At 40.0% G+C, this 22,705-nt stretch overlaps 1 protein-coding gene across 1 annotated transcript in view; it reads left to right on the top strand.

Annotated features, from left to right (window-relative positions):
- MATCAP2 (microtubule associated tyrosine carboxypeptidase 2) overlaps positions 1 to 21,839 on the top strand; it is a 31,059-nt gene extending 9,220 nt beyond the window's left edge. The window contains exons 2-7 of the mRNA XM_020788174.3: positions 3,517 to 4,208; positions 10,799 to 10,942; positions 12,185 to 12,317; positions 14,376 to 14,681; positions 15,630 to 15,727; positions 18,276 to 21,839. Coding sequence (XP_020643833.3) covers positions 3,517 to 4,208; positions 10,799 to 10,942; positions 12,185 to 12,317; positions 14,376 to 14,681; positions 15,630 to 15,727; positions 18,276 to 18,437 — 1,535 coding nt within the window. The 3' untranslated portion in view covers positions 18,438 to 21,839. The remainder of the gene's footprint in view (positions 1 to 3,516; positions 4,209 to 10,798; positions 10,943 to 12,184; positions 12,318 to 14,375; positions 14,682 to 15,629; positions 15,728 to 18,275) is intronic.
- The last annotated feature ends 866 nt before the right edge of the window (positions 21,840 to 22,705 follow it).

Below are 22,705 nucleotides of genomic sequence, written 5' to 3' on the forward strand. Positions count from 1 at the left end.
TGTTTTATTTTCATTTACTTTTTAAATCATACCTAACATGGAATTGGCCTTCTTCACTGCCACTGCACACTGGGTTGCACTTTCATTGAGCTGTTCACCAGCACACCAAGATCTCTTTCCTGATCCGTCATAGACAGCTCAGAACCCATCAGCCAATAACTAAAAGTTTTGAATTTTTACCCCAATTTGCATTACTTTACATTTTCTTGTATTGAAATGCATTTGCTATTTTGCCGCCCATTCTCCCAGTGTGGAAAGATCCTTCTGGAGCTCTTCACTATCCCTTCTGGTCTTCACCACCTGGAAAAGTTTCATGTCATCTGCAAACTTGGCCACCTCACCGCTTATCCCTGTCTCCAGGTCATTTATGAGCAGGTTGAAAAGCACCGGTCCCAGGACAGATCTCTGGGGCACACGGCTTTTCAGCTCTCTCCATTGTGAAAATCGCCCACTGATTCCTACTTCCTGTTTCCTGGTTCTCAACCATTTCTCAATCCATAAGAGTACCTGCCCTCTTATCCTCTGATTGTGGAGTTTTCTCAACAGGCTTTGATGAGAGACCACATAAAATGCCTTCTGAAACTCCAGATAGTCGATACCGACTAGGCACATTGTGGCACCTTAAAGACTAACCACTATATTTTAATGTAGCTTTCATGGACAAGTCCACTTCTTCAGACAGCTTGTAGAGAAGTCACTGACCCCTGTATGTTTTTTGATTTTCAGCGCAGAATGAGACAGGGAATTGTTGGGGTTTTTTGTTGTTGTTGTTGTTGTTGAAGTAAACCTGGTTTCTTAAAATAAGTCTTGGAAAAGTAAAAAAAAAATCTTATTGATACCTACAGATATGTCAACAAAGAGGGCAAAAAACAGTTTCTTATTCTCGCGCAAAGGAATAAGAAGGCAAGAATGTATATGTCTAGTTTGAGTGAACATATCTAAGCATTTCAGTATGTAGTTCCAGCAACTTCCTTTCTCTACAGTTCCTTATGTCCCTTTTAAAGGTGCACTAGGAAGCCATGTTCTCTCATTGATTGGGACTTCCAGATTAACACAAGTGAAAAATGAAAGAGGCTTTCAGTTTTTGAGTCTTTCATAGCTTCCCAACTGAGAGCATTGGAAATCCATAAACTTTGAGATTCTGGAAGAGAGGGTATCGAAACTTACATATTTTCTCCATCAGGACACCTCCATTTGACTCATGCTGTATAAGTAAAATCTTTCCCTTCTTGTCATTGCCTCACTGTTGCAGGGCCCAGTCTTAACCTGTGCTCTCACCTGTGCCCTCACTGTCACTAGACTGGTTCTTCCCCATTCCTGTCATTACCTCCCTGCCACACATTCCATTCTTGCTGTCTTCTCTCACATCATTTTCTCACTAACTACAAGCCTGTTTCTTCCCGTCATTTTTTTCATCACTGTAAGACTGGCTCTTTCCCCTCATGTCCATTGTCTTGCCTACACAAGTCCTGTTCTTCTGCTGCTTTTCTTCCATTTCCTCCCTGCTGCCACTATGTTCCCAAGCCCCATTCTTCCCCTGTCATTGCCTCGCTGCTGCAGCCCTTCTCCAAAACCTGGTCTCGCACACCCCTTCGCCTTGTCACACCGGGCTTTTTTACTGTCAGAACTCTGAATGAGAAACCCTAAATGAAATAACTCAACAGAGCAATCATGTTTGGGTTTCTTAATGGACCAATACCCACATAGACCCAAACCAAATGAAAAGCTTCTCCAAAAGAACCTAAATAGAACTAATCTCAAAAGTTTTCCTCATGCACATTTCTAGTGTTCAGCATGTTTGGTTTTGAAATCCTAGATTTTGCCAACTTCTTTTACCACAACTGTACAGCCTTCCATGGGTTAGCAGCTGATGGAAGGGACGGGAGTACCTGCTACCTCGAATCACATGTGAAAGGGGGTCTTCTCTCTTCTAGTCAGGTGGGGCTAGAGAAGAGGGATTGGCTGATGAGCAGGGTAGGTGGGTCCGTGCACCATGAGCTCCTTTCCCCTGTTTCTACAAGAATAAGTAGGTTCTGTTTCTCTTTCTTGTCCATGGGGTCTATTATCACCAGCACTCACCAACTCTGTAACAGCTAGAAGACACACTTGAGCTCCTGTGTTCTTTTAAGGAGAAAGTCGGGGTAAAAATATTTTAAATAAATAAATAAAATAATAAAAGTTGTCATTCTGCTGAATAGGAATAGTGCTGTTAGTCTAGAAACATGGCAATGATCTAGAAATGTGGTATTGCACTCCTATCTTAATTCTTTATATCTGGTTATAATCAGCTGTTTTGTCAGGCAGTAAGACAGAGAATAGATAAGATTTTTTTTGTTATTACTATTGTTGGGACAACTATTACTGATCTCCTAGCATGCAAGGTTTTTTTTGTGAACAGTTATCTTTAGAGATGGGGATATTCGTATATGAGTATGAATATCCCCGCATAGCTGGAGTTAACAAGAGTCCAGCCCGTGAAGCCAGACCATCCACTCACATGTTTGCCGCTGGCCCAGCTCATCCTTCCAGTCGCTCCTGAGTGCCTTTCTCTTCCCGGTTGTCTAGTCAATCCTGGCAGAGGGATGGAGAATGAATCTCCCTGCAAGGTTGCTGAGTGGCTAGCAGAGCAGTGCTCCGGAGCGATTGGAAGGTAGAGAGGGGATGCCGCTGCTGCTGGACATGTGAGTGGACGGTCCAGCCCCAGGGGCCAGATCCTCATTAACTCCAGCTGTGCGGAGATATTCATATTTGTATACAAATACCCCCATCTCTAGTTATCTTCATTGGCAGTTGAAGAGTGCTATAAAGATTTATGGTTCACCTTGACATCATGAGGGGGCCTACAGATAATTAGTTTCTGAACTATAATCCTCCAGCCATTTTGAGAATAGTTCCTTATACACAATCTTCATATTTAAAGATTTGAGAAGAGAGCACTCTTTTCTGCATTTAATGCTTTTGAAATGTTTGGGATAGGTTTGTTTGTTTGTTTTCAAGTTTAAAGGATAATCTCAAATTGGTCTAATCTGTTTATTCATTTGTATGAAGCAAATATTAGTTGGGAAACTTTGGACATACAGTGGCTTGTTGGAAGCAGGAAGCTTGCTTAAAGTAGTATTTCCTTCAGCCCTTTAAAAATTGCATTGGGTGACGGTCTTCATTCTGTGTTGGTCATAAAGGATTAAATCCACAGGGCAGATTGAGTGGCATTTCTGTGACTGTTTCAGTAAAATGAGTAGAGTAATTTTGCTTTTCTTGTTCATGGACACTTACACATGGACAGAGATGTTTTTGGGAAGTTCAGACTCATGCAATGTTTGATTGTGTGTGGAGGTGACACAGTTCAGGCATTTAGCTGTGTTTAATTTTTCAACTGAAAATTTTGTTCTATATTACAGTGTAAGCATTTCATATTGCTTGCTAAACACAACCCTATGAGAACAGGAAAACAGCATTATACTTTGAATTTGTCATTCTAGTGTCATTTTTGCTTTGTTTTGTCTTCCTTTCACACAGAGAAACTCCATTGGCCAAAAGAAGAGTTCTCTAAAAAGACAATCTTGAGTCCTGAAGAACACCAGTTCATTCTTAAGAATGAAAGCAGTCTCCAGCACCTCTCTAGGTCTGGAATCCTTAAGGACACCTTCACCACAGGTACTAGCAGTTACAATGTCCTCCTGCAGAGCAAAGAGGAAAAAAAGCACCTTTACCAGAAGCATGCATCAGCCCCCCACAAAAGACTTCGAAAGTCCACCAAACCTGCTCATGTTTCACAAAGCAATGAACGCCAGAAGATTAAGGGGTCAAGGTCTTTACTCAGAAATGGGTGGTATTGCCTCAACAGACAGTCCTCCCTCTTTGTCCCCAATCCAATACCCAGCAGCGTCAAGTTAGCACGCAGCATTTCTGTCGCAGGGAGTAGCATTGGCTTGCCAGCTCAAGTAAAAACCAAGGTAAAAAGGCACTCCTTCACCAACCTAACCAAGCCAAAGCAGCTGCAGATGTCCAAAAGCTGTATAAAAGAGGGAGACACCAGCGGGAGAAAATTCTGCATCCTCACTGCCATCAAGCCTTCCAATGTGGAGAGAGAGAAGATTAAGTTCTTCAAATCAGATTTTACCTACAATCCTCAATTTGAATATGCAAGTTCAGCTCTGTCCAGTGTGTTAGCAAAGCACAGCCAAGCATCCAACAGATTTCTCAAGCAGGTAAGAATGCTTTTACCACACATAGTTCTCATGCACTTATCACCATTCGTGCCAGTCCTTTTCCCATGTTGTTTTTATGTCTGTTCTCTGTGAATTTTGAACTTGCTGCCACATCCTAATTTATTCAGCCTCCCATCCCACCCAAACATGCCTGCCTGCATGAGCACAGAAATTATGAGACTTTGTGTCAGGTGGGGCAGGAGATTCAAGATTGGCAAGCAGGTTATTATGAATTTTACTTGCTTTGGGGTTATTTTCACACCTGCTTATTTAATGGACTAAATAATACATTTACTGTATTCTTTTTGTTATTGTTAAAATTGATATTATAATCATATATTACGGAATAGACCATTGGTCTAGAGATGGATGGGGTATAAATCTAATAAATAATTAAATAAATCAAATATATAAAGCCAATTACTTAAGTAGTAGTGGTTTATCAAAGTAAAAAGTTAGAGAATGGTTATGGAAGGGATCACAAACAAAATCCTATTATCACACTGGCCTTGTATAAATCCATAATACGTCACAGCTGGGATACTGTGTATAGTTCCAGTTCTCACATGAACAGAAGTATGTTGTAGAATTGGAAAAGGGCCACCAAAATGACCAGGGGACGAAACGTAATTCCCCTGTGAGGCAAGGTTCCAGTGTTTGCTCACCTTAGAAGAAAGACAGCTATGCAGGTGTATAAAGTTATGCAGAGTGTGGAGAAAGGAGGTATAGAGAAGGACATTGTTCTTTCTCAAACCCAAAGAGGTCACCCACGGAAGCAAAATGGTAGGAGGCTGCAGATAAAAAATTAATCTGAAATTGGGAATGTATATTTATTGTTTAGTCGTTAAGTCGTGTCCGACTCTTCTTCACCCCATGGACCAGAGCACGCCATGCCCTCCTGTCTTCCACTGCCTCCCGGAGTTTGGTCAAATTCATGTTGGTCGCTTCGATGACACTGTCCAACCATCTCATCCTCTGTTGCCCCTTCACCTCTTGCCTTCACACTTTCCTAACATCAGCGTCTCTTCCAGGGAGTCTTCTCTTCTCATGAGATGGCCAAAGTACTGGAGCCTCAGCTTCAGGATCTGTCCTTCCAGTGAGCACTCAGGATTGATTTCCTTCAAAATGGATAGGTTTGTTCTCTTTGCAGCCCAGGGGACTCTAAAGAGTCTCCACCAGCACCACAGAATGTATATATTAATATATTAATATTATGAATGTATATACTGTATTAATATGCAAATATAGTATTTTCCAGCCTACATTACACACATCATTAGAATCTAAGCCTTCATTGTTTAAAGTATTAAGAGAAACTAACCAGGGATCATATGCAGATCCCAGAAGAAACCCTACCAAAATATGTTTTATGAATGCGGCTCACTCAGGATGACTGATTCCCAGCTTTGTTGGCTTTTGTTCTTCAGTGGTGCTACTGCACAGATTCACAATAGCTGAGTACACAGCGCAGTAGATAGATTCAAAATAGCAGATGTAGTCCCCTTCCTTCTGCTTCTCTCAGCTCCAGGTGATGGCAACTTTCTTGGCTTAGTGAAACTAGTCAAACCTTAAAGAATGTACACTGCGTCCTTGAATTGCAATAACTGAGTAGCATAGTTTTGGTTATACACATTTGGAAAAATAAATAAGTATTTCAATATATTCGCAAAGGCTTTCAATATATTTGCAAAGTATTTCAATAAATAAATATTCAACAATCCTTATCCATCCCTGTGTGCCACCTTTCTGGGTTCCTGTGGAGCAATTGGTTTTTCCAGTGCGGGTAGGACCACTTCATTTTGATTTGGCTCCGACATGTTTGTTCACTGAGATCGAACCAAAGTGAAGCTGTCACTTTACTTAAGCTGCTTCACAATGTAACAGTTATTGGTTTGAAAGCTTCCTCCTGCTCCTCTTCAAAAGGGGAAACAGATGTGAAGTTTTTTGGAGGGGTTTTAAGCCCTTTGAATCCAGTGCTTAATCGGTTGCTCAGAAAACCAATTCAGTACTACGTCACATTAAAATGATCTTTTAAAAATTGAAACTTCCTCTTGCTCCCCATAGCAAAGGAGACATTGAGAGTTTGATTGTTTTTATTATTTTCCTTCCCCTCCATTCCCTTCTTTTACTTTCTTTCTTTCCTTTTTTAAGGGAACCATAGACTAAATAGGGTTGCTTGAGAAGTGCAGTGTGGTGTCCTGCCCTCAAACCACCCAATCCGTGCATGGGGATTCAGAATCACCCCAAATAGCATATAGCACCTTTGTGCAACCTCAAGCAATTCTATTTAGCCTAATCCAGCCCGATTCAATTTGGTCATCTAGTCACACTCTGTTCTTCAGAAATCTTGGTCTGTTTGGCTTCTTCTGAGCAGTAGCATTTGACTGTTGAGCTGAATCCACATTTTAGATTAGCAAGCAGAAAGAAAAATACATGGAGCAATTTTTATAATCAAGACGTTATTTAAAGAAATGGAAATTAGGTTCTTTTTGCTGTACTGCGCAATTTTATGGTAGTATGATTACTTTGAAAAATAGTGGTATTGATGATTCAAGGAATGAAGGAAGAAGTCAATTATCTTTTCTTGCTTGCCCTGCAGTTACACTGAGTGCATTAACATGTATTGATTGGGGATAGTTGTTTAATTAGCATTGGATACTTTCACATAATACATTTTGTTCACTTAGGCGATGGATTGGTTTCTGTGCCCTTGACCTTGTTTGAAAATCTGTGTCAGGGACTGGCAGAGAGCAAGATTTGCCTTAGTTGAGACGTTTAGCTACCTATTTTGGAATACAAGGTCTGTTATCTGTTCTTTCTGATTGGATTATTGGATTGGATCCAGATTTGGGCAGATGCAACTGTGCCTGTGAATGCTACGCAGAAGGGCAGGTACTCTTACTGAATTTCAACACTGCAGGATATTTACTAATACTGCCATTTAATACCATTCATTGAACATTGGCCACACTGACTGTGACTTGTGGGAGCGGAAGCCCAACAACATCCAAGGACATGAGGTGTGGGGAGTATATGGCCATTTCCAATGTTGAATTTTAATTCCAAACGTCCCTCAACCATTAACTGCGCTGCCTAGAGTTGATGAGAGTTGTATTCCTACAGCATTGGGTGGCCACATGTTATCTTGTCTTAATGCCTTATCCATAAGCTCAGGCTAATCAAAGAAACATAAATGATTAAGGCTTCTGATGGTGACAGATTTCTTTGCTTCAGCCTAGCTCTGCCTCATTCACATATGAAGTAAGTGATTTTAACAACATTCTCCAAATGTGGTATGCAGGACTGATCATGGTACCCAGGCATCCTCTGATACAAGAAATTAGTTCTTTTAGGAGAAACGTGCCTCAGAAGGTTCTGGACAGGTAAGGTTCTGAAGCGTTATGGTTGAGGGAACATAACGCTTCAGAACCTTACCTGTCCAGAACCTTCTGAGGCACGTTTCTCCTAAAAGAACTGATTTCTTGTATCAGAGGATGCCTGGGTACCATGATCAGTCCTGCATACCACATTTGGAGAATGATGCAAATCCTATTTGGTCATTATTCAACCTGACATTGTGAATACACTTAAAGGGAAGCCCATAGAACCACCACCACCACCACCCCAGTCACTGCAATCTAACAGTTTCAGAACCTGGTTTAAAGATTAGAAAATTCCTACTCAAAAGTAGTCTACACACAAGCAATGACCTTCCCTTCAGAACTAGGTTTGAACCCATGAAGAATATGAATGGAGGCAATGTTAAATGCTCCCCTGTATGCTAAATGATCCTCTCTAATTATGTTCATAGTACTGGGTTGCCTAATAACTGAATAGGGCTATAAAGAAATTGAAATGAAAATAATTACGACAATACCTCCCATTGGGAAAGGCTGGAGAAACGACCTGGGGTTCTATCCCAGATAGCTTGACTCTGCCTTCTATCCTTCCGAGGTTGGTAAAATGAGTACCCAGCTTACCTGGGGTGGTAATGTATAGCCTAACTTGTAAACCACCTAGAGAGTGCTTTAAGTGCCATGGGGCAGTATATAAGCAGCACACTTTGCTTTGTAACTTAAGCCCATTAGAATTTTCCTGCCTCCTGTGCAGAAGAAAACAAGTTTATGCTTTATCTTCTGTTTGACAGCCCATCTGAGTTCAACTGTCACACCATTGTCCTCTCCAGGTTAAACATATCCAGTTTCTCCAGTCTTTCCCATGAGGGTATAAATCAGTGATTCCCAATCCCAATAAATTGCAAGGCTATTGTCCGGTCATGCTGACATGTGAAATTTTTGACAGACTAGTGAGACATTCTAAAACATTTTTCAAGCTCTGACAATAGGACAGTTTTTCCTTCCCATGCATTGCTTTTTTTTAATGACAGACATTAAAAGAGCTGTCTACTCTCCACATGTAATTGGACCAGATACAGGTTAAAACAAACAGATCTTCTCCTGTGATGCCTAGTTTGGCTACAACCTTTAAAATTTCATTAGAAGCCCATGGAAATTATGCTTCTGGAAAAACTATCTTCAAGCCTACTTTGTGTTTCCTTCTTATCCTTTGTTGCTGTTGGAAAAAGGGAAATGATAAAATATTAAAGGGAACAGTCTTTTTAAATGAAACAACGGACTGTTGAGTAGAAACTGGATCTCTATAATGACTGAAGGGTGTTATGAATACCTGTCAAAGTCCTGTGTGGCAAAGACTTTGTGATGGAAACTGGAAAACTAGCACATTGAATTATTTAGTTCACTCATGGTTGAATTGTACATTGCTCTTCTCTTGTACAATGGAAACTACATTTTCCTGTAAGTATCAAGATCGCAGACATATAAGTCAGAATCTGCAAATGTCAGGAAGGCCACCTGCCCCACATTACTTAAGACAATCCTCTGTTTAAAGGGCTACCCAGTCTAAATTCAGTTGAAAAGCAAACAATGGGAAGAAGAGAGAGCAATGATCATTAAAGTTGCCCTTTATTTGTAGGCCCTCCACCATAATTAGTTGAATAAATGGGAGATGGATATCAGTTATCACTCTCCCTGTGGTTTAGCTGTCATGACTTTTAAAATGCTTGCATTGTAATCTTATTAGGAATTTTGTTAACAGAATGAGAAAAGTATGTGCTCCTGTTAGGAACGTGAATCTCTCTGTGTTTTGCTCTTGTTGAGAAACATGAAAAATATCCTTCTTCTTACAGTGAAATTTCTCTGCATCAGTTTTTTTCCTCCACCAGATTCCTACAAAAACTCACTGATAACCTCACAGAGTTTTTCTGAAGTTTCCAGGGTTTTTTTTTCAGAAGAAACACTCACAACTGTGCAGAATTATTACAGTTTTGGCATTTTTCTGCTAAGCATTCTCCATAAGTGGTGCAGTCTTCCCCAGAATCTTGCACAGGATTCTTTCGAATTTGGCCGATTTTGTGCAGAATGGCCTGCTTCTTGCACAGATTTCCCAAGAGTGCTGTACAGGATTCCCCAGAAAAGGCATTGACCTGTGCAGAATTTGACAGTTTCTTGCATAGAAAAAACAGTGGGGAAAGTGGGAGCAGGGAGAGGGAAGAATGGAATCGGGGACATTGCATTAAGCTAGAAGGTTTGGCAGTAGCAGCAGCAAGTATAGTGAGACTCAGAAAAACAAAACAAAAATTTCAGTAGTTCTCTAGCTCTTATATCAATAGTATGGGATTTACAGAGCTCAAGTGGAAAGGATATGTTAGTTCAAGGGTAATCTAACAAAATTTAAAGACTTTGTTGTTGTTGGAACAGTGATACATGCTCAACCAACCCTTTTATGTGTATCTCCCATTTTCCTCCTACAGATCAAGAACAAATTGGAGGGAGGGACGTGATCAGAGATTAAAGTGCATTTGGAATATTGTTAATGTGTGATGCACAAAAAGGACTCCCTTTACAAATTTATTATATAACTTTGGACATAAACTCTCTCACTGCCTAAGGATGGGGGTGGACAAAGTGCAGTCCATCAGTTGTGTATGCCCCACAGGTGTCCAAAGGTGATCCCCAAGTATCCATGCATCTCCCCACCCCCAATTTAATGTTTTTTTAAAGGTTATTTTTTGGGGGGGAGCTGAAAAAGTCCCCTTGTGCCTTCTTAGGGGTGTGAGGGGGTAATTTTATCATGTTTTGACCTCCTCATAGCTGGGAAATGTTTTCTGTAAATAAAGAAAAGTGCTTTGAAATGTTGGCCACTTGGAAGGATTGAGGAGGCTTTATCAGCGCCATAAAAGATAGAACCTTTTAAAAAGAAATATATATTTGGAATGGGTGGGGTGCAGGAGCAAGTGAAGCCCTCCAAGGTCCATGATTCTATGCATGCAGCCCTTGGAGTTCTTGGAAGATGACCATGCATGCTCTAGGGATTAAGCAAAACTGGAAAAAAGAATTCAGGACAGAGGTGTGCAGAGATCATTGGAAAGTGTTTCTCTATGTTAAGTCTTAAAGGGGCCCTATTTTCTTTTTCTTATGGCTACGCAATCACCAAAACTCTATCACTTCTCTGTTTAGAAGCTAAAGCCTGTTTTAACCTTTTTATCTGACATGCTCTTGTCCTTTTTGCAGGCTATCAAAATTATGGAACTGACTTTGCAAAAATATGGAAGCTATGAAAATTTTGAGCAGGCAACTGGAGGAAGCTTGCTGCCCAAAAGTCGCATCTGGAATCATGTCAGGAAATACATGGCGAAAGAAGGCTGCCTAGGCGAGGTTGGGTCACTTATCCAAGCACTACCTTAAACTTCAGAATCACGGCTTACCCGTGAACACCCCAGTCATATGCTCCCTACAGTGCAATGATATCACATTGGTTGCTCATTGAGAAAGGCTGCAGCAGCAGCTACCCATCTGGCTCTGAAGATGGAGCAACATGATGGTGTTATTATGTGAGTCCTATAGTGGAGCAAGACAGAAGAAGGTGGTAAGGAGGAACCCCAAAAGTGACTTTAATTCACTTTAAAAATTGTGGTGATCTGTCATGGAACAGCCTCATTGAAGAAGATTACCGTGGTTTCCCAGACCTAATTGCTTGTTGCAAAGGGGGCATCATAACAATTCAAGCTTCAGGGCCCCCAAAATATAGGTCCAACACTGTTTCTTGGTGGGTACTTTCTTGTTTGTTTATTTCAAGCACTTAAATCGTTTTTTTCTGCTTCAGGATGAGACATTTGTGGGTTACATCTGATCAAAATAATCTAAAGATTAAAAAAGAAATCACATGAAGTGAAAATAGCTTAGTATTTTTGAAGGCAAGACAAAGCAGCAGATAGCAAAAGGGTGACCTTTGGCCCTCCAGGTGTCTTGGGAGTTCAGTTCCTGTCCACATCCCCCACTATGGTCAATGGTAGGGAGCTGAGAATGGAAGTCCAAAACACTGGGAGGACCGTTCACCACCCCGATATACACCAAATGGCATCAAAGAGTGTTAGCATAAAAACAAATGCTCAGGGTAAAAGTAGTCTTCAATAATAATAAACTCCAAGTGTCCAGAGACCTTTTGCTATAAGGTTTCCAGTACGGTACATAAATCTTTCTGAGAAGGAATAGCCTGGATCTCTTGGCCTGGATCAGGATATTCCAAACCCAGTGCATGGCCTACAAGGAGACCCTGTGTTGCATTTCAAGAAATCAGGATTCAAGTGTTGGTGAGACAAACAGCAGACCCTCCTGTCCTGATGACCTTAGGGAGCAAATAGATTCATACAATGGGAAATGACTCTTCAATCTAGCCTACAAAAACACAGTTATAGTAATCCCATTGTGAAGTAATGCCTACACCATTTTGTGTGTTTTTCCCCACTATAATAACATGAGAAAATTTTAGGCATATGGAATATGGAAGTGTTTTGTTTGCTTATTTGTTTTTTGTAATAATAAGTATATAGAAATGTGAATGCCACTAAAACGGGAAGAAAATGGCTTTGAGATCTCAAGCTTCTCTTTTTTCTTCAGATCGTGGTTCATCTTTCAGAAGATTTGCTTTCTCGGGCCTCAATGACGGTGGTGAATGGCCGACCAACTCTCACAATTAATATTTCCACTGCCCGTGAACACTGGCTGGAAGGCATGTTGAGGCATGAAATAGGTACAAAAATAACTAGTGTGACTGCTTTATTGAGGTGTACCCACAAATATTTATTATGTGCCCTATTAACAAAGAGTTCTGCTGCTTAGTATGTTGACCAATAAGGCTTCCTTCTATGAAGACCCTGGGGTTGACACTTGAGAGATATGGATCCAGTAGTGGGACCGGTGAAGTAAGTCCCTTCATTTGAGAAACTGGAAGCTGTTGTTGACATGCCAGGAGACTTTTTTTTTATACAAGAAATGAAGAGCAGGCAAGGGATAATGGAAACAAAGATCCGAAACAGAGGTTATTTTAAGAATTTAAGTAACTCTTCCAAGCTCTGATATGGCTTTAAAGAAGTGGTTTCTTAGACTTCAGATATTACAGGAACCAATAAGAAGTCTGTCAAGAGTCTGGGAGATCTCGTAAGAAGGAGAGAAATGTCTCTTAAGAGGGTAGGCAGAATTGATGTCAGAAATAATCACAATAGTTACCTAAACCACATGTTTCATTCATCCATTTGTAACAAAAATGGCAAGGAATACACTCACAGAAAAAAATATTTTTGCCTTACTGTAGTATCTTCCTATAAGGGACATGGTGGCGCTGCGGGTTAAACCGCAGAAGCCTCTGTGCTGCAAGGTTGGAAGACCAGGAGTTGTACAATTGAATCCACGCAACCGAGTGAGCTGCCTTTGCTTGTCCCAGCTCCTGCCAACCTAGCAGTTTGAAATTATGCGAGTAGATGAATAGGTACCACCAAGGTGGGAAGGTAACGGCATTCCGTGTCTAGTTGTGCTGGCCACGGAAACTGTCTTCGGACAAACGCTGGCTCTGCGGCTTGGAAACAGGGATGAGCACCACCCCTTAGAGTTGGACATGACTGGACTAAATGTCAAGTGGAACCTTTACCTGGTATCTTCCCATATCGCTAGCCTTTTTCTTGTTTTTTCAAAGCCGGTTTGTGCTCGAGGCATTTGTGGGGAAGTGGCGGACAGGAAAAGAATGCTGAATCCTATGCCCGTTAATTGTCTGCTACAAATTCCCCATATGAGCCATTTCAAATTCTCTGCCCACCCTGCCTGAACTGGGATCCAGCTTGAGAAATGATTGGTGGGGAAATGGGTAAGAGTAAATGATGTAATCAGAAAGTACAGAAGAAACACTTCCTACCATGCTGGTTCTCCTGCCCCTGTATTAGTCTTATTTCCACACAAATGGTCCTGGGAACTTGTTTGCCAATGTAACTCTACTCTGGTCTTCTCTGCAGGGAAGAGGGAGAATAAATGAAGGCAAGTATTCTTACTGAGGCTTGCACATGCTGGTTGTGCCTAATAGAGCTCAGCTGGCACTTGGATGTCCATCTGACAGTGGCTGAAATTCAGTGTTTTATTCCTTCTGCCCCCTCCCAGCATGGGGCAACAGTGCTGAGTGGTAAAGCTCCATCTCATGCATCGGCTGGGGAATAGGTGACATGGGGGCACACTTACTCTAAGATTATTCAACCAACAGAGAGAGGTGGGATGGGCAATATGTCTGACACTCTACATCGCTCCTGATTCGTACATTAAACATTGAGCCTATCCCACCAAATGCAAGTCCTCCCACATCATTTTTTCTGAAATACGTAAACTGGAGTCTCAGAGGAACTGATGTGAAAGCAAAGGCTTGGTGCATTGTGTCAACTATCAAAATAGCTTATTTTGTTGTCCCTCACCCAGAGCAATCCTGAAAGGAGATATCTTTGTTTCTGATCTGTCAGCAATTTCAACATTGTTCGGTTAATGTTCTGGCATTAAGAAGAATTGGGCAGCATCAGAGCAAGAATTAAAATAGTGCATGAGACTCTGGATGGTGAGAAAAAAGGAAACAGATACAGCAGAGTTGCTGAAGTGTCCTCTAACTCCACAGCACTCCTGCACAGATGCCCCTGAAGAAAGATATTATCCAAAATGTAATTTTAAAAAATGCCCATAGTAAAATGCCTGCTGAAGTTTCTTCTATTCCTAGCTGCCTCTTCCGCCCCACAATTCTGACATTACTTGGTAGGCTGATTTTGTTTTTGTTTTTTATTAGGGACTCATTATTTTCGGGGCATTAACAACAATAGCCAACTGTGGAGCAACTGGAATGGACGTCGAAAGCATGGGTTAAAACCCATTAACCCCACAGAGGAAGGCCTGGCAAGCATTCACAGTGTTTTGTTTCGAAAAGATCCCTTTTTGTGGAGAGCTGCCCTCCTCTACTACACTGTCTACCAAGCTAGCCAGATGTCCTTCCAACAGCTCTTTCAGGACATTGGGAGATTTGTCATGGATCCCAATACGAGGTGGGACTATTGTGTTAGAGCCAAGAGGGGCTGGACCGATACTTCTCAGCCAGGTGAATTGTGGTGGTGGTTTCCTTTTTCAGGTCAAATATTTATTTTGATCAAGCTAAAGAGGTGAAAGCTTTACAAGTGGAAGCCATAAAAAGTTCAAAAAGACAAGAAGCTTGTTGGGCATATGGCATAGTTGAAAATGCAGATTATTTAAAAGGAAATTCTGTAATCACAATATGAATAGGTTGTTTGATCTTCTGTTGAGATTATCTTATCACAGTTTGGCCTTTAATAGCTGTCATCAAAGTGTTGCCCCAGATTGTCATTGTAGGGTATTCTTTGCTCTAGGCTCTGTTCATTTATGATGGTATACTAGGATTAAGAGAATTAGCAACCTAGTGATAAAAAAATTATATAAGTTGAATAGAACATATTCCATTCAAAAGCTTTTGTTTTTTCCCCATAATAGTTAATCCATCCAATCTAAAATGTTGACATGGAATGTTAGTCTTCCTTCCTTCAGCAGAATTCAGTTATCTCTAAATACTTTGTTTAGCCAGGTTGTTAGTCAATCTACTGATCCTCTAATATGCAGCCTGATCCTAAGAATATTTGTCTTAAAAGTAAGCTCCATTGAGTTCATTGGAACTTAATCTTTAGTGAGTCTGTTCAGGCTTGAGGTTTTATAGTGCAATCCTGTGTATGATTGCTTAGAAGTAAATTCCAGTGTTCAAAGTGACTTATTCCCATGTAAACAAACATTGCGTTTGCAGGAGCTGAGCTAGACTGTTCATAATACAGTGTTTTGTAGGTCACTTAATCATAGGGCTACCATGGGTCAAGGGCAACTTGACAGAAAATAGCAACCATGCGTAAGATTGCAACATTAGTCTGCCTTTTTTAAAAAAATGTAAAAATCATGTTTGGATATACAAGGCTTGATGATCTTTTCTTCTGCAGACTTACATTGGAAATTGTTTCTCAAATATACTGTAAATTCGTTCTTTCAGGCTGCTTCAGTAAAGATCAGGTCTACTTGGATGGTATCCTCCGGATTCTGAGATACCGGCATTCTATTGATTTCTTCTTACTGACAGCTCTTGGAAAGGTGAGTGAAATGGTGGGGCATGGAATAAACCTATATGAAGTGTTAACCGATGTTGAGTATACACTCTTTAAAATGTACAATTGAAGATTTGAGAACATTGGCATGCAAGTTAGATAAGAATACGCTGATCAGGAAATTAGTAAAGTTTGCTGAAAATGACTACCTTGTCATGGTTTTCAGAATCCTCAAATTAATTGCTCCTGGTTTATATTCAGAAGTCTTATAATTTGGGGGGGGGGGGCAAGTTTGTCTTTTCCTTGGAAAAGCCATGGTTTTGTTGAGATTTGCGAAATACAAACATCCAATTGGGAGCTGGTCCATTTGTTTACCTTCATGCTCTTAGAGCAGCACCCATGGTCTTGTTAAAGCCCCTTCTAGAAGGAGCTCCACATACTCCCCCCTTACATTTTATGCTTTTTAGAACTGTTTTCATTGTTTCTCTTGCTACTTGTGAGAATAAAGGTAACTGATATCTTTCTGGCAGGCCTCTTTGGGTGGTACTGCTCTGAGAAATCTGTCCTGAACTTTTCCCATTTGTTGATCCTTTTTATGCAGTGCATGATTCCAACAAATAGTACTTGAAATGCTGAAATAGGGAAGTGGAGTGACTTCATGTGAAATTAAGCCAGACTCAATTTAGTCCATAGATCAGGAGATGGAGATCCTTTGGCTCTCCGGATGTTTTTTGGTTTCTACTTCCAGAAGCCCCAACCTGGTAAGAGCTTATGAGAGCAGTGATTCAAAACATTGTGTTTTGGGCAAAGATTTCCACCCCCTTGTATTCCCTTCCCTGTCATGTAAACTGTTTGCTAACGAACATGTTAGTATATTCACACTTAGAAATAATGACACGTATCAATTTCATCATGAAAAAAAAATACAGTGGTGCCTCGCTTAACGATTTTAATTGGTTAAAAAAAAACATTGCTATGGGAAAATATCACTAAGTGAAACACGTTTTCCCATAGAGATGCATTGAAAACCGGATAATCCGTTCCAATAGGAACGGATTGCCGTCCTTAAGCGAAAATCGCCATAGGAAACATCGCTAAGCGATACAGTGTTTCCCCCATTGGAATGCATTGAAGCCTATTCAATGCATTTCAATGGTTTTGCGATGTCCGTTTTTTCCAATTTTTAAAGTGTCTTAAAATGTTCAAAAACTGTTTTAAATGCTAGGAATCGTTAGTGCACCTTCTAAAACGTGTGCAAACTTAATTTGGCTTTGTTCTGACTCTTCGTTAATTTTTGGTGAATTTTTTTTCTCCCCTATTAGAATGCATTGAACCCGATTTTGACAGCTGTCAAAATCGGGTTCAATGCATTTCAATAGGGGCGAAAAATTCGCCAAAAATTAACGAAGAGTCAGAACAAAGCCAAATTAAGTTTGCACACGTTGTACAAGGTGCTCTAACAAATCCAAGCATTTGAAACAGTTTCTGACTCTTCGTTAATTTTTGGTGAATTTTTTCTCCCCCATTGGAATGCATTGAACCCGATTTTGACAGCTGTCAAAATCGGGTTCAATGCATTTCAATGGGGGGGGGAATTCGCCAAAAATTAACGAAGAGTCAGAACAGAGCCAAATTAAGTTTTCACACGTTTTAGAAGGTGCACTAATGATTCCTAGCGTTTAAAACAGTTTTTGAACATTTTAAGACACTTTTAAAATTGCAAAAATGGACATCGTTAAGCAAAACAGGGGACCCAAAACGCATTCGCTATGCGAAGCATGGTCCCGAAATCGCTAAGCGAAAATCGCCCATAGGAAACATCGTTAAACGATGCAGAAAATTCTTTAAAAAAACCCATCGCTAAGTGAATACATCGTTAAACGAGGCAATCGCTAAGCGAGGCCCCACTGTAAAGTAAAAATTACAATGCTGAAGTGAGGTTGTTTACTATCCTATATCTTTTCAAGTGGATCTAAAATAATCTCACTTCAGAGGCTCTACTAACAGTTTCTAGCTTTGCCCAAGCCACGGTTGTGGTTGAGATAGCAGGTGAGTGTTGCAGAGGATGGCGGGCAACTCTTGAGGAACAGTTTTTTCCTCCTAAGTCCAGCAAAGATTCAGGTGGGCTTGGGAGTTTCTGATGTAAGCACAAGAGGAAGCCGTCTGTTCAAATGCCTTCTTTTAGCCCATTGGCTTGTTGTTATTTGTTGTGTAGTTGTGACATGGATCAAGTTGATTTTTATGATACTGGTGTAACTCTGCTTTCTGTAGTATTCTGGGATGGTCTATATGCATTGAGAAGAAGTGGGAATAGTTTTAGGTTCATCTGAAAAGGCACTGGATAGTGTCCCTGCCCATCACACTCCACTCCAACGTTTCTGTGCTGGTCTCCAAAAAAAGCAGGGGGTAATTGCATGTTTATTTTTTTGAAAAAAAAGTCTCCCATACGTCATTATACCTATCTTTGGAGGTCTCTTCCCATATTTTTTTATTTTACACTAAAGTTCTGAACTGGAGTCAGTCAGACCACATTTAGAGAATTAAACACTGAAATGAGATTACCCCAGAATGATTTTTTCCTCTTTCTTACATAGGTATCCTATGAGGATGTGGATCGGCTCAAGGATTTAGGGATCACTGAGAATATGAGGTTGCCTCACTTCTTGCAAGACTATCGTCGCTACATGGAACATTTGGAAAAGATCATGGAAGTCAATGAATTATCTGACACTGAACTCCAAACTCTTGTACCCTAGATCAGCCACTGGGTTTTTTAAATCTACCATTCACATCATTTATATCAGGCTGGAGCACATGGAGCCCGAATTCAAAGAAGATGATTCACTAACATTATTTTTATTGCCTGACAAAATCTATATTCTTCAGATCTGCTTTTTTTGTGTTGTTTCTTTTTTTAAGAAAGATAAACCATGGCTACAGATCTAGATGTTCGTATTTAGATTAAAAATCTGTATGCTCATTTCCATCTGATTTTATACCATATAAAATATTTTGTCAATTCCTCAAAGTTTAAATTATAGATGAAACACAGACTCATTCTTTAAGAAAAACTTTATGTAGAAATGTCCTAATTTCTACATATTTGACAGGTGTTTGCATTATTTCATTTAGGGCATACTTCTATTTACAACATAATAGACCCATTGGCTTGTCTGTGGGATTTGGGTACTCAGTAACATATTTAAACCTTTTTCAAAGAGTTAAAGAACTTCTGTACAGTTTGCTATGATCAGTCATTCTTTCAGCTCATCACTGTGTGTCTTGCTTTATTTAGCAGAACGATATATTCACAGACATGTATTTATTAGTCCTAGCATATATAAAAATAGTTTCCACTGCCAGGTTCTGATCATATATTAACATGTTGACTATGTTTCTTCATAGTCAACATGTTAACATATGGTATGTAGCAGAGTGTGTTGTTTCTTTTTCACAAGAGATCAGCAGTCTACACTGTGTTCTTGCCCACTTTCTTTGCAGTTTAGCTGTGGGAACCACAGAGTCATTGGTTACACAGTGTACAGTCATGGCCAAACAAAAAACTAATCTTCAGACTATAAAACAGTTTTACTGGATTATTTCAGAATTAACTGGTATGAAGATTACAGCCTCCCAGGATATATGATGACATTGTTCTATTGATATCAGTGGGATTATTTGTTTCATCTGTATTTTATGAAAGATAATGTCTCCCAAGTATTCTTGATATTCCATGAGACAATTTTCTGTCTTGCATACATACTTCAGGGAATTTAATTCCAGAAAACTGCTTTTTTTGTTGTTCATGTGTTAACAGTATTGCAAGAGAAACAGTTGTGGAAACTCTTCATTGATTGATAATCCATATGGGAGATGTGCACACATGTAAGGTATTTGCAGCTTTAGTCACTGTACATCTTCATCTCACTATAGATGTGTCTCTCTATAGTAGTACAAACTTAGTTTTCCACCTATAAGTGAATAGACTGTTGTTTCCTTACTGAGGGATGTTTGTTATCCAACCAAGGAACAGAATCAAGCTTAAAAACTCTCTTCCTATTCCACATGTTGTTCCTTTTCCATTACTCTCAGTTTTGAACTGGTTCCTTTTCCTTTATTGCCTGTACACACCTGCAACACACACCCATTGCAGGCCTGACAGGGGTGGGGAGAGAGACAGACAAGTTTTCCTAGAACTGCCACTCTGTTCCAGCACCAGAGATCCACAGGTGTGAGCAACTTTCTGTCTATGTTGCTGGTATAAATGCTTGTCCACTCTGCATTGTGCTTCTCATTAGAACCCTGTAGAACTAACTAGCTGGATAGGTCTTCTGATACAAGTGGGGAAGTGTATCTATACACATGGTTTTGGCTAGGTTGAGTCCTGTAACCACAGAACTCAAGCCCTATCAAAAGAATATTTGCCTTTCCTTAGAACTTCAGGGGCTGAGCCTGCTTCTCTTGAATATATTCAAGTCACTCAGGTAGCACAGTGTTATGAAATGATTTTAAAGAAGTGTTTAAATCTTACACACAACCACATGGGAGTTCCAGGATGGAATATCTTAATTTCTAACCTGCTGATGTAGCTTTGGAGAACTTTGCTTTCATTGATTTAATAGCATCACCACCACAGTAGATTCAAGCACAATGGAGATCATTCCAACTTTAAAATTGTATATATATATATGGGTTTATAATGTTGAGAGTTGATTACAAAGCTCTCATTTATTAAGAGAACTCGGCAATATTTAATAATCTAGCTAGATGCCTGAAAATAGCATTCTGCAATGAGTTATTGTTCGAGTACAGTTTTTTTAAACAACTACAGTTTACAAAACATGGACCAAGAACACACATATGATAGCCTTAAGTTTCTATTGTTGGTACAACTTATAGCTTAGGTGCCCTCTTTACCTCACTGAATTCAACAGGATCATGGGCTGAATGCACAGTTTGAACAGATAGTATTTCTCACAGATGTCATATATGTTTAGATCAAATTCTGTTAATTTAGATGTATGTGCCATCAATATTCTGTTAATGCAGGTAAACACACCAGCAACCTAAACAATAAGTAACTCAAGAAAACATACCCTACAGTAATGTTACATAAGCTCCTGCCTTAGTGTTCAATTATGTGTTCAGCAGAATGGGCTATAGAGCCCAAATTGTTGTACCATAGGTTACTACAGCACAGAGCTATAGTAACATGCTATTAGGCATGCTGTCTTCCCAAGTGCTAATATATTAGGGATCAACGTATTCTTGCCCTCTCCTTGGTTTCTTGCTCTCTATCTCCAGCCAACTATTATATAGGAAGATTGATAGGCTTCATCCTTAGTGAAAAGTAAACTGTTGTAGCACACTGATGTCCCAGCTTAGGGAGTGAGGATGGTTTTTCAGTTTTTCTTTTGTGTGAACCTAGCTGGCATTGGCCCTCTTTTGCTTGTTATAAATGAGATTGAAAAAAAGAATGAACCATGGCGCTTTTGAGCATTGTGACGTGTGAACAATATGTTTCACATCTCTCAGGTTAAATTGCATCCATCATTAGGATACAGCCATTGGGAAAAAGGATTTGCACCAAGAAAACACTAAGCCAAACTATTTTTAATCTAAAGTTCACAGTTCAGCTTTCCAATTAAAATAGTTGACTGCTATTGTTATTAAATTCCTTAGACAAATTTTCCCTTAAAAGGGGAGAGTCAAGTCATGTTGTAACAATGTTTCATATTAATTTATCTCAGTTGGATTTTCAGCACTGTAAATAGCAATATGAAGTAATTAGGAGTCCTTTTGGTCGATGGAAATGGTTCCCCTAGAGCACTGGTTACCTCTTTATAGCTTGGCTACAGGTAGCAGTCTTATACAGTATTTTAAAATGTGTGGATTTATGCATTAATTTACTGCACCTCAACCACTGGCTGCTGTTCTGCAGTGTGTTATTGGAAATCTGCTCCTGTTCATTGCACATGTGACTGGTCAATGATGCATCTTGTGGCAGAGCCTCCTCGCAGGCACACAGAATAACTGAAATATTAGCTATGCATCCTTAGTTCCTGCGTTCTGTTGTTGTAAACACAGTAGTTGTCTTGTATTCTGTTAACAATGGACCTTAAAAATAAATGTGGTGCCATTTAAACGCTTATTATTAACACCCTATTTTTCTGGCTCATTTGTATAGTTCAGTGCAAGTCATGACATTTATAGTCAGCATAGTACAAGTCCCTCAACAAGAGTACCACGTCATGCTGTTTTTCAGCACCAACTTGTTCTCTCCTCACCCACATTTTAGATTGTAATTGTGGTTTTGTAAAGTTTTATTTTTAAAAAATGCAACAGTCTTGCTATTAAATTGTAGTTACTGTCTTGTCAAATAAGGAAGGGTCGTATTGGACTCTCTGGAAAGTCTTCTTGATGGTTATGTGCTGCCAATAAGACATTTTCTATTCAATAGAGCTATTGTTCTTTTCTGATGGCAGAAGGCGAGGAGGAATTTAAAAACTTAATGAGGGTGAAAGAGGAGAGCACCAAAAATGGTCTGAAGCTCAGCATCAGAAAAACTAAGATCATGGCCATTGGTCCCATCACCTCATGGCAAATAGACGGCGAAGATGTGGAGGCAGTGACAGATTTTACTTTCTTGGGCTCCACAATCACTGCAGATGCTGACAGCAGCCACGAAATTAAAAGATGCCTGCTTCTTGGGAGGAAAGCAATGACAAACCTAGACAACATCTTAAAAAGCAGAGACATCACCTTGCCGAGAAAGGTCTGCATAGTCAAAGCTATGGTTTTTCCAGTAGCGTATGGGAGCTGGTCCATAAGGAAGGCTGACCCCCGAAGAATGGATGTTTTTGAATTGTGGTGCTGGAGGAGGCTCTTGAGAGTCCCCTGGACTGCAAAGAGAACAAACCTATCCATTCTGAAGGAAATCAACCCTGAGAGCTCACTGGAATGATAGATCCTGAAGCTGAGGCTCCAATATTTTGGCCGTCTCATGAAAAGACTCCCTGGAAAA

Source organism: Pogona vitticeps, chromosome 6 (assembly GCF_051106095.1).
Source record: "Pogona vitticeps strain Pit_001003342236 chromosome 6, PviZW2.1, whole genome shotgun sequence".
Classification (NCBI taxonomy): Eukaryota; Metazoa; Chordata; class Lepidosauria; order Squamata; family Agamidae; genus Pogona; species Pogona vitticeps.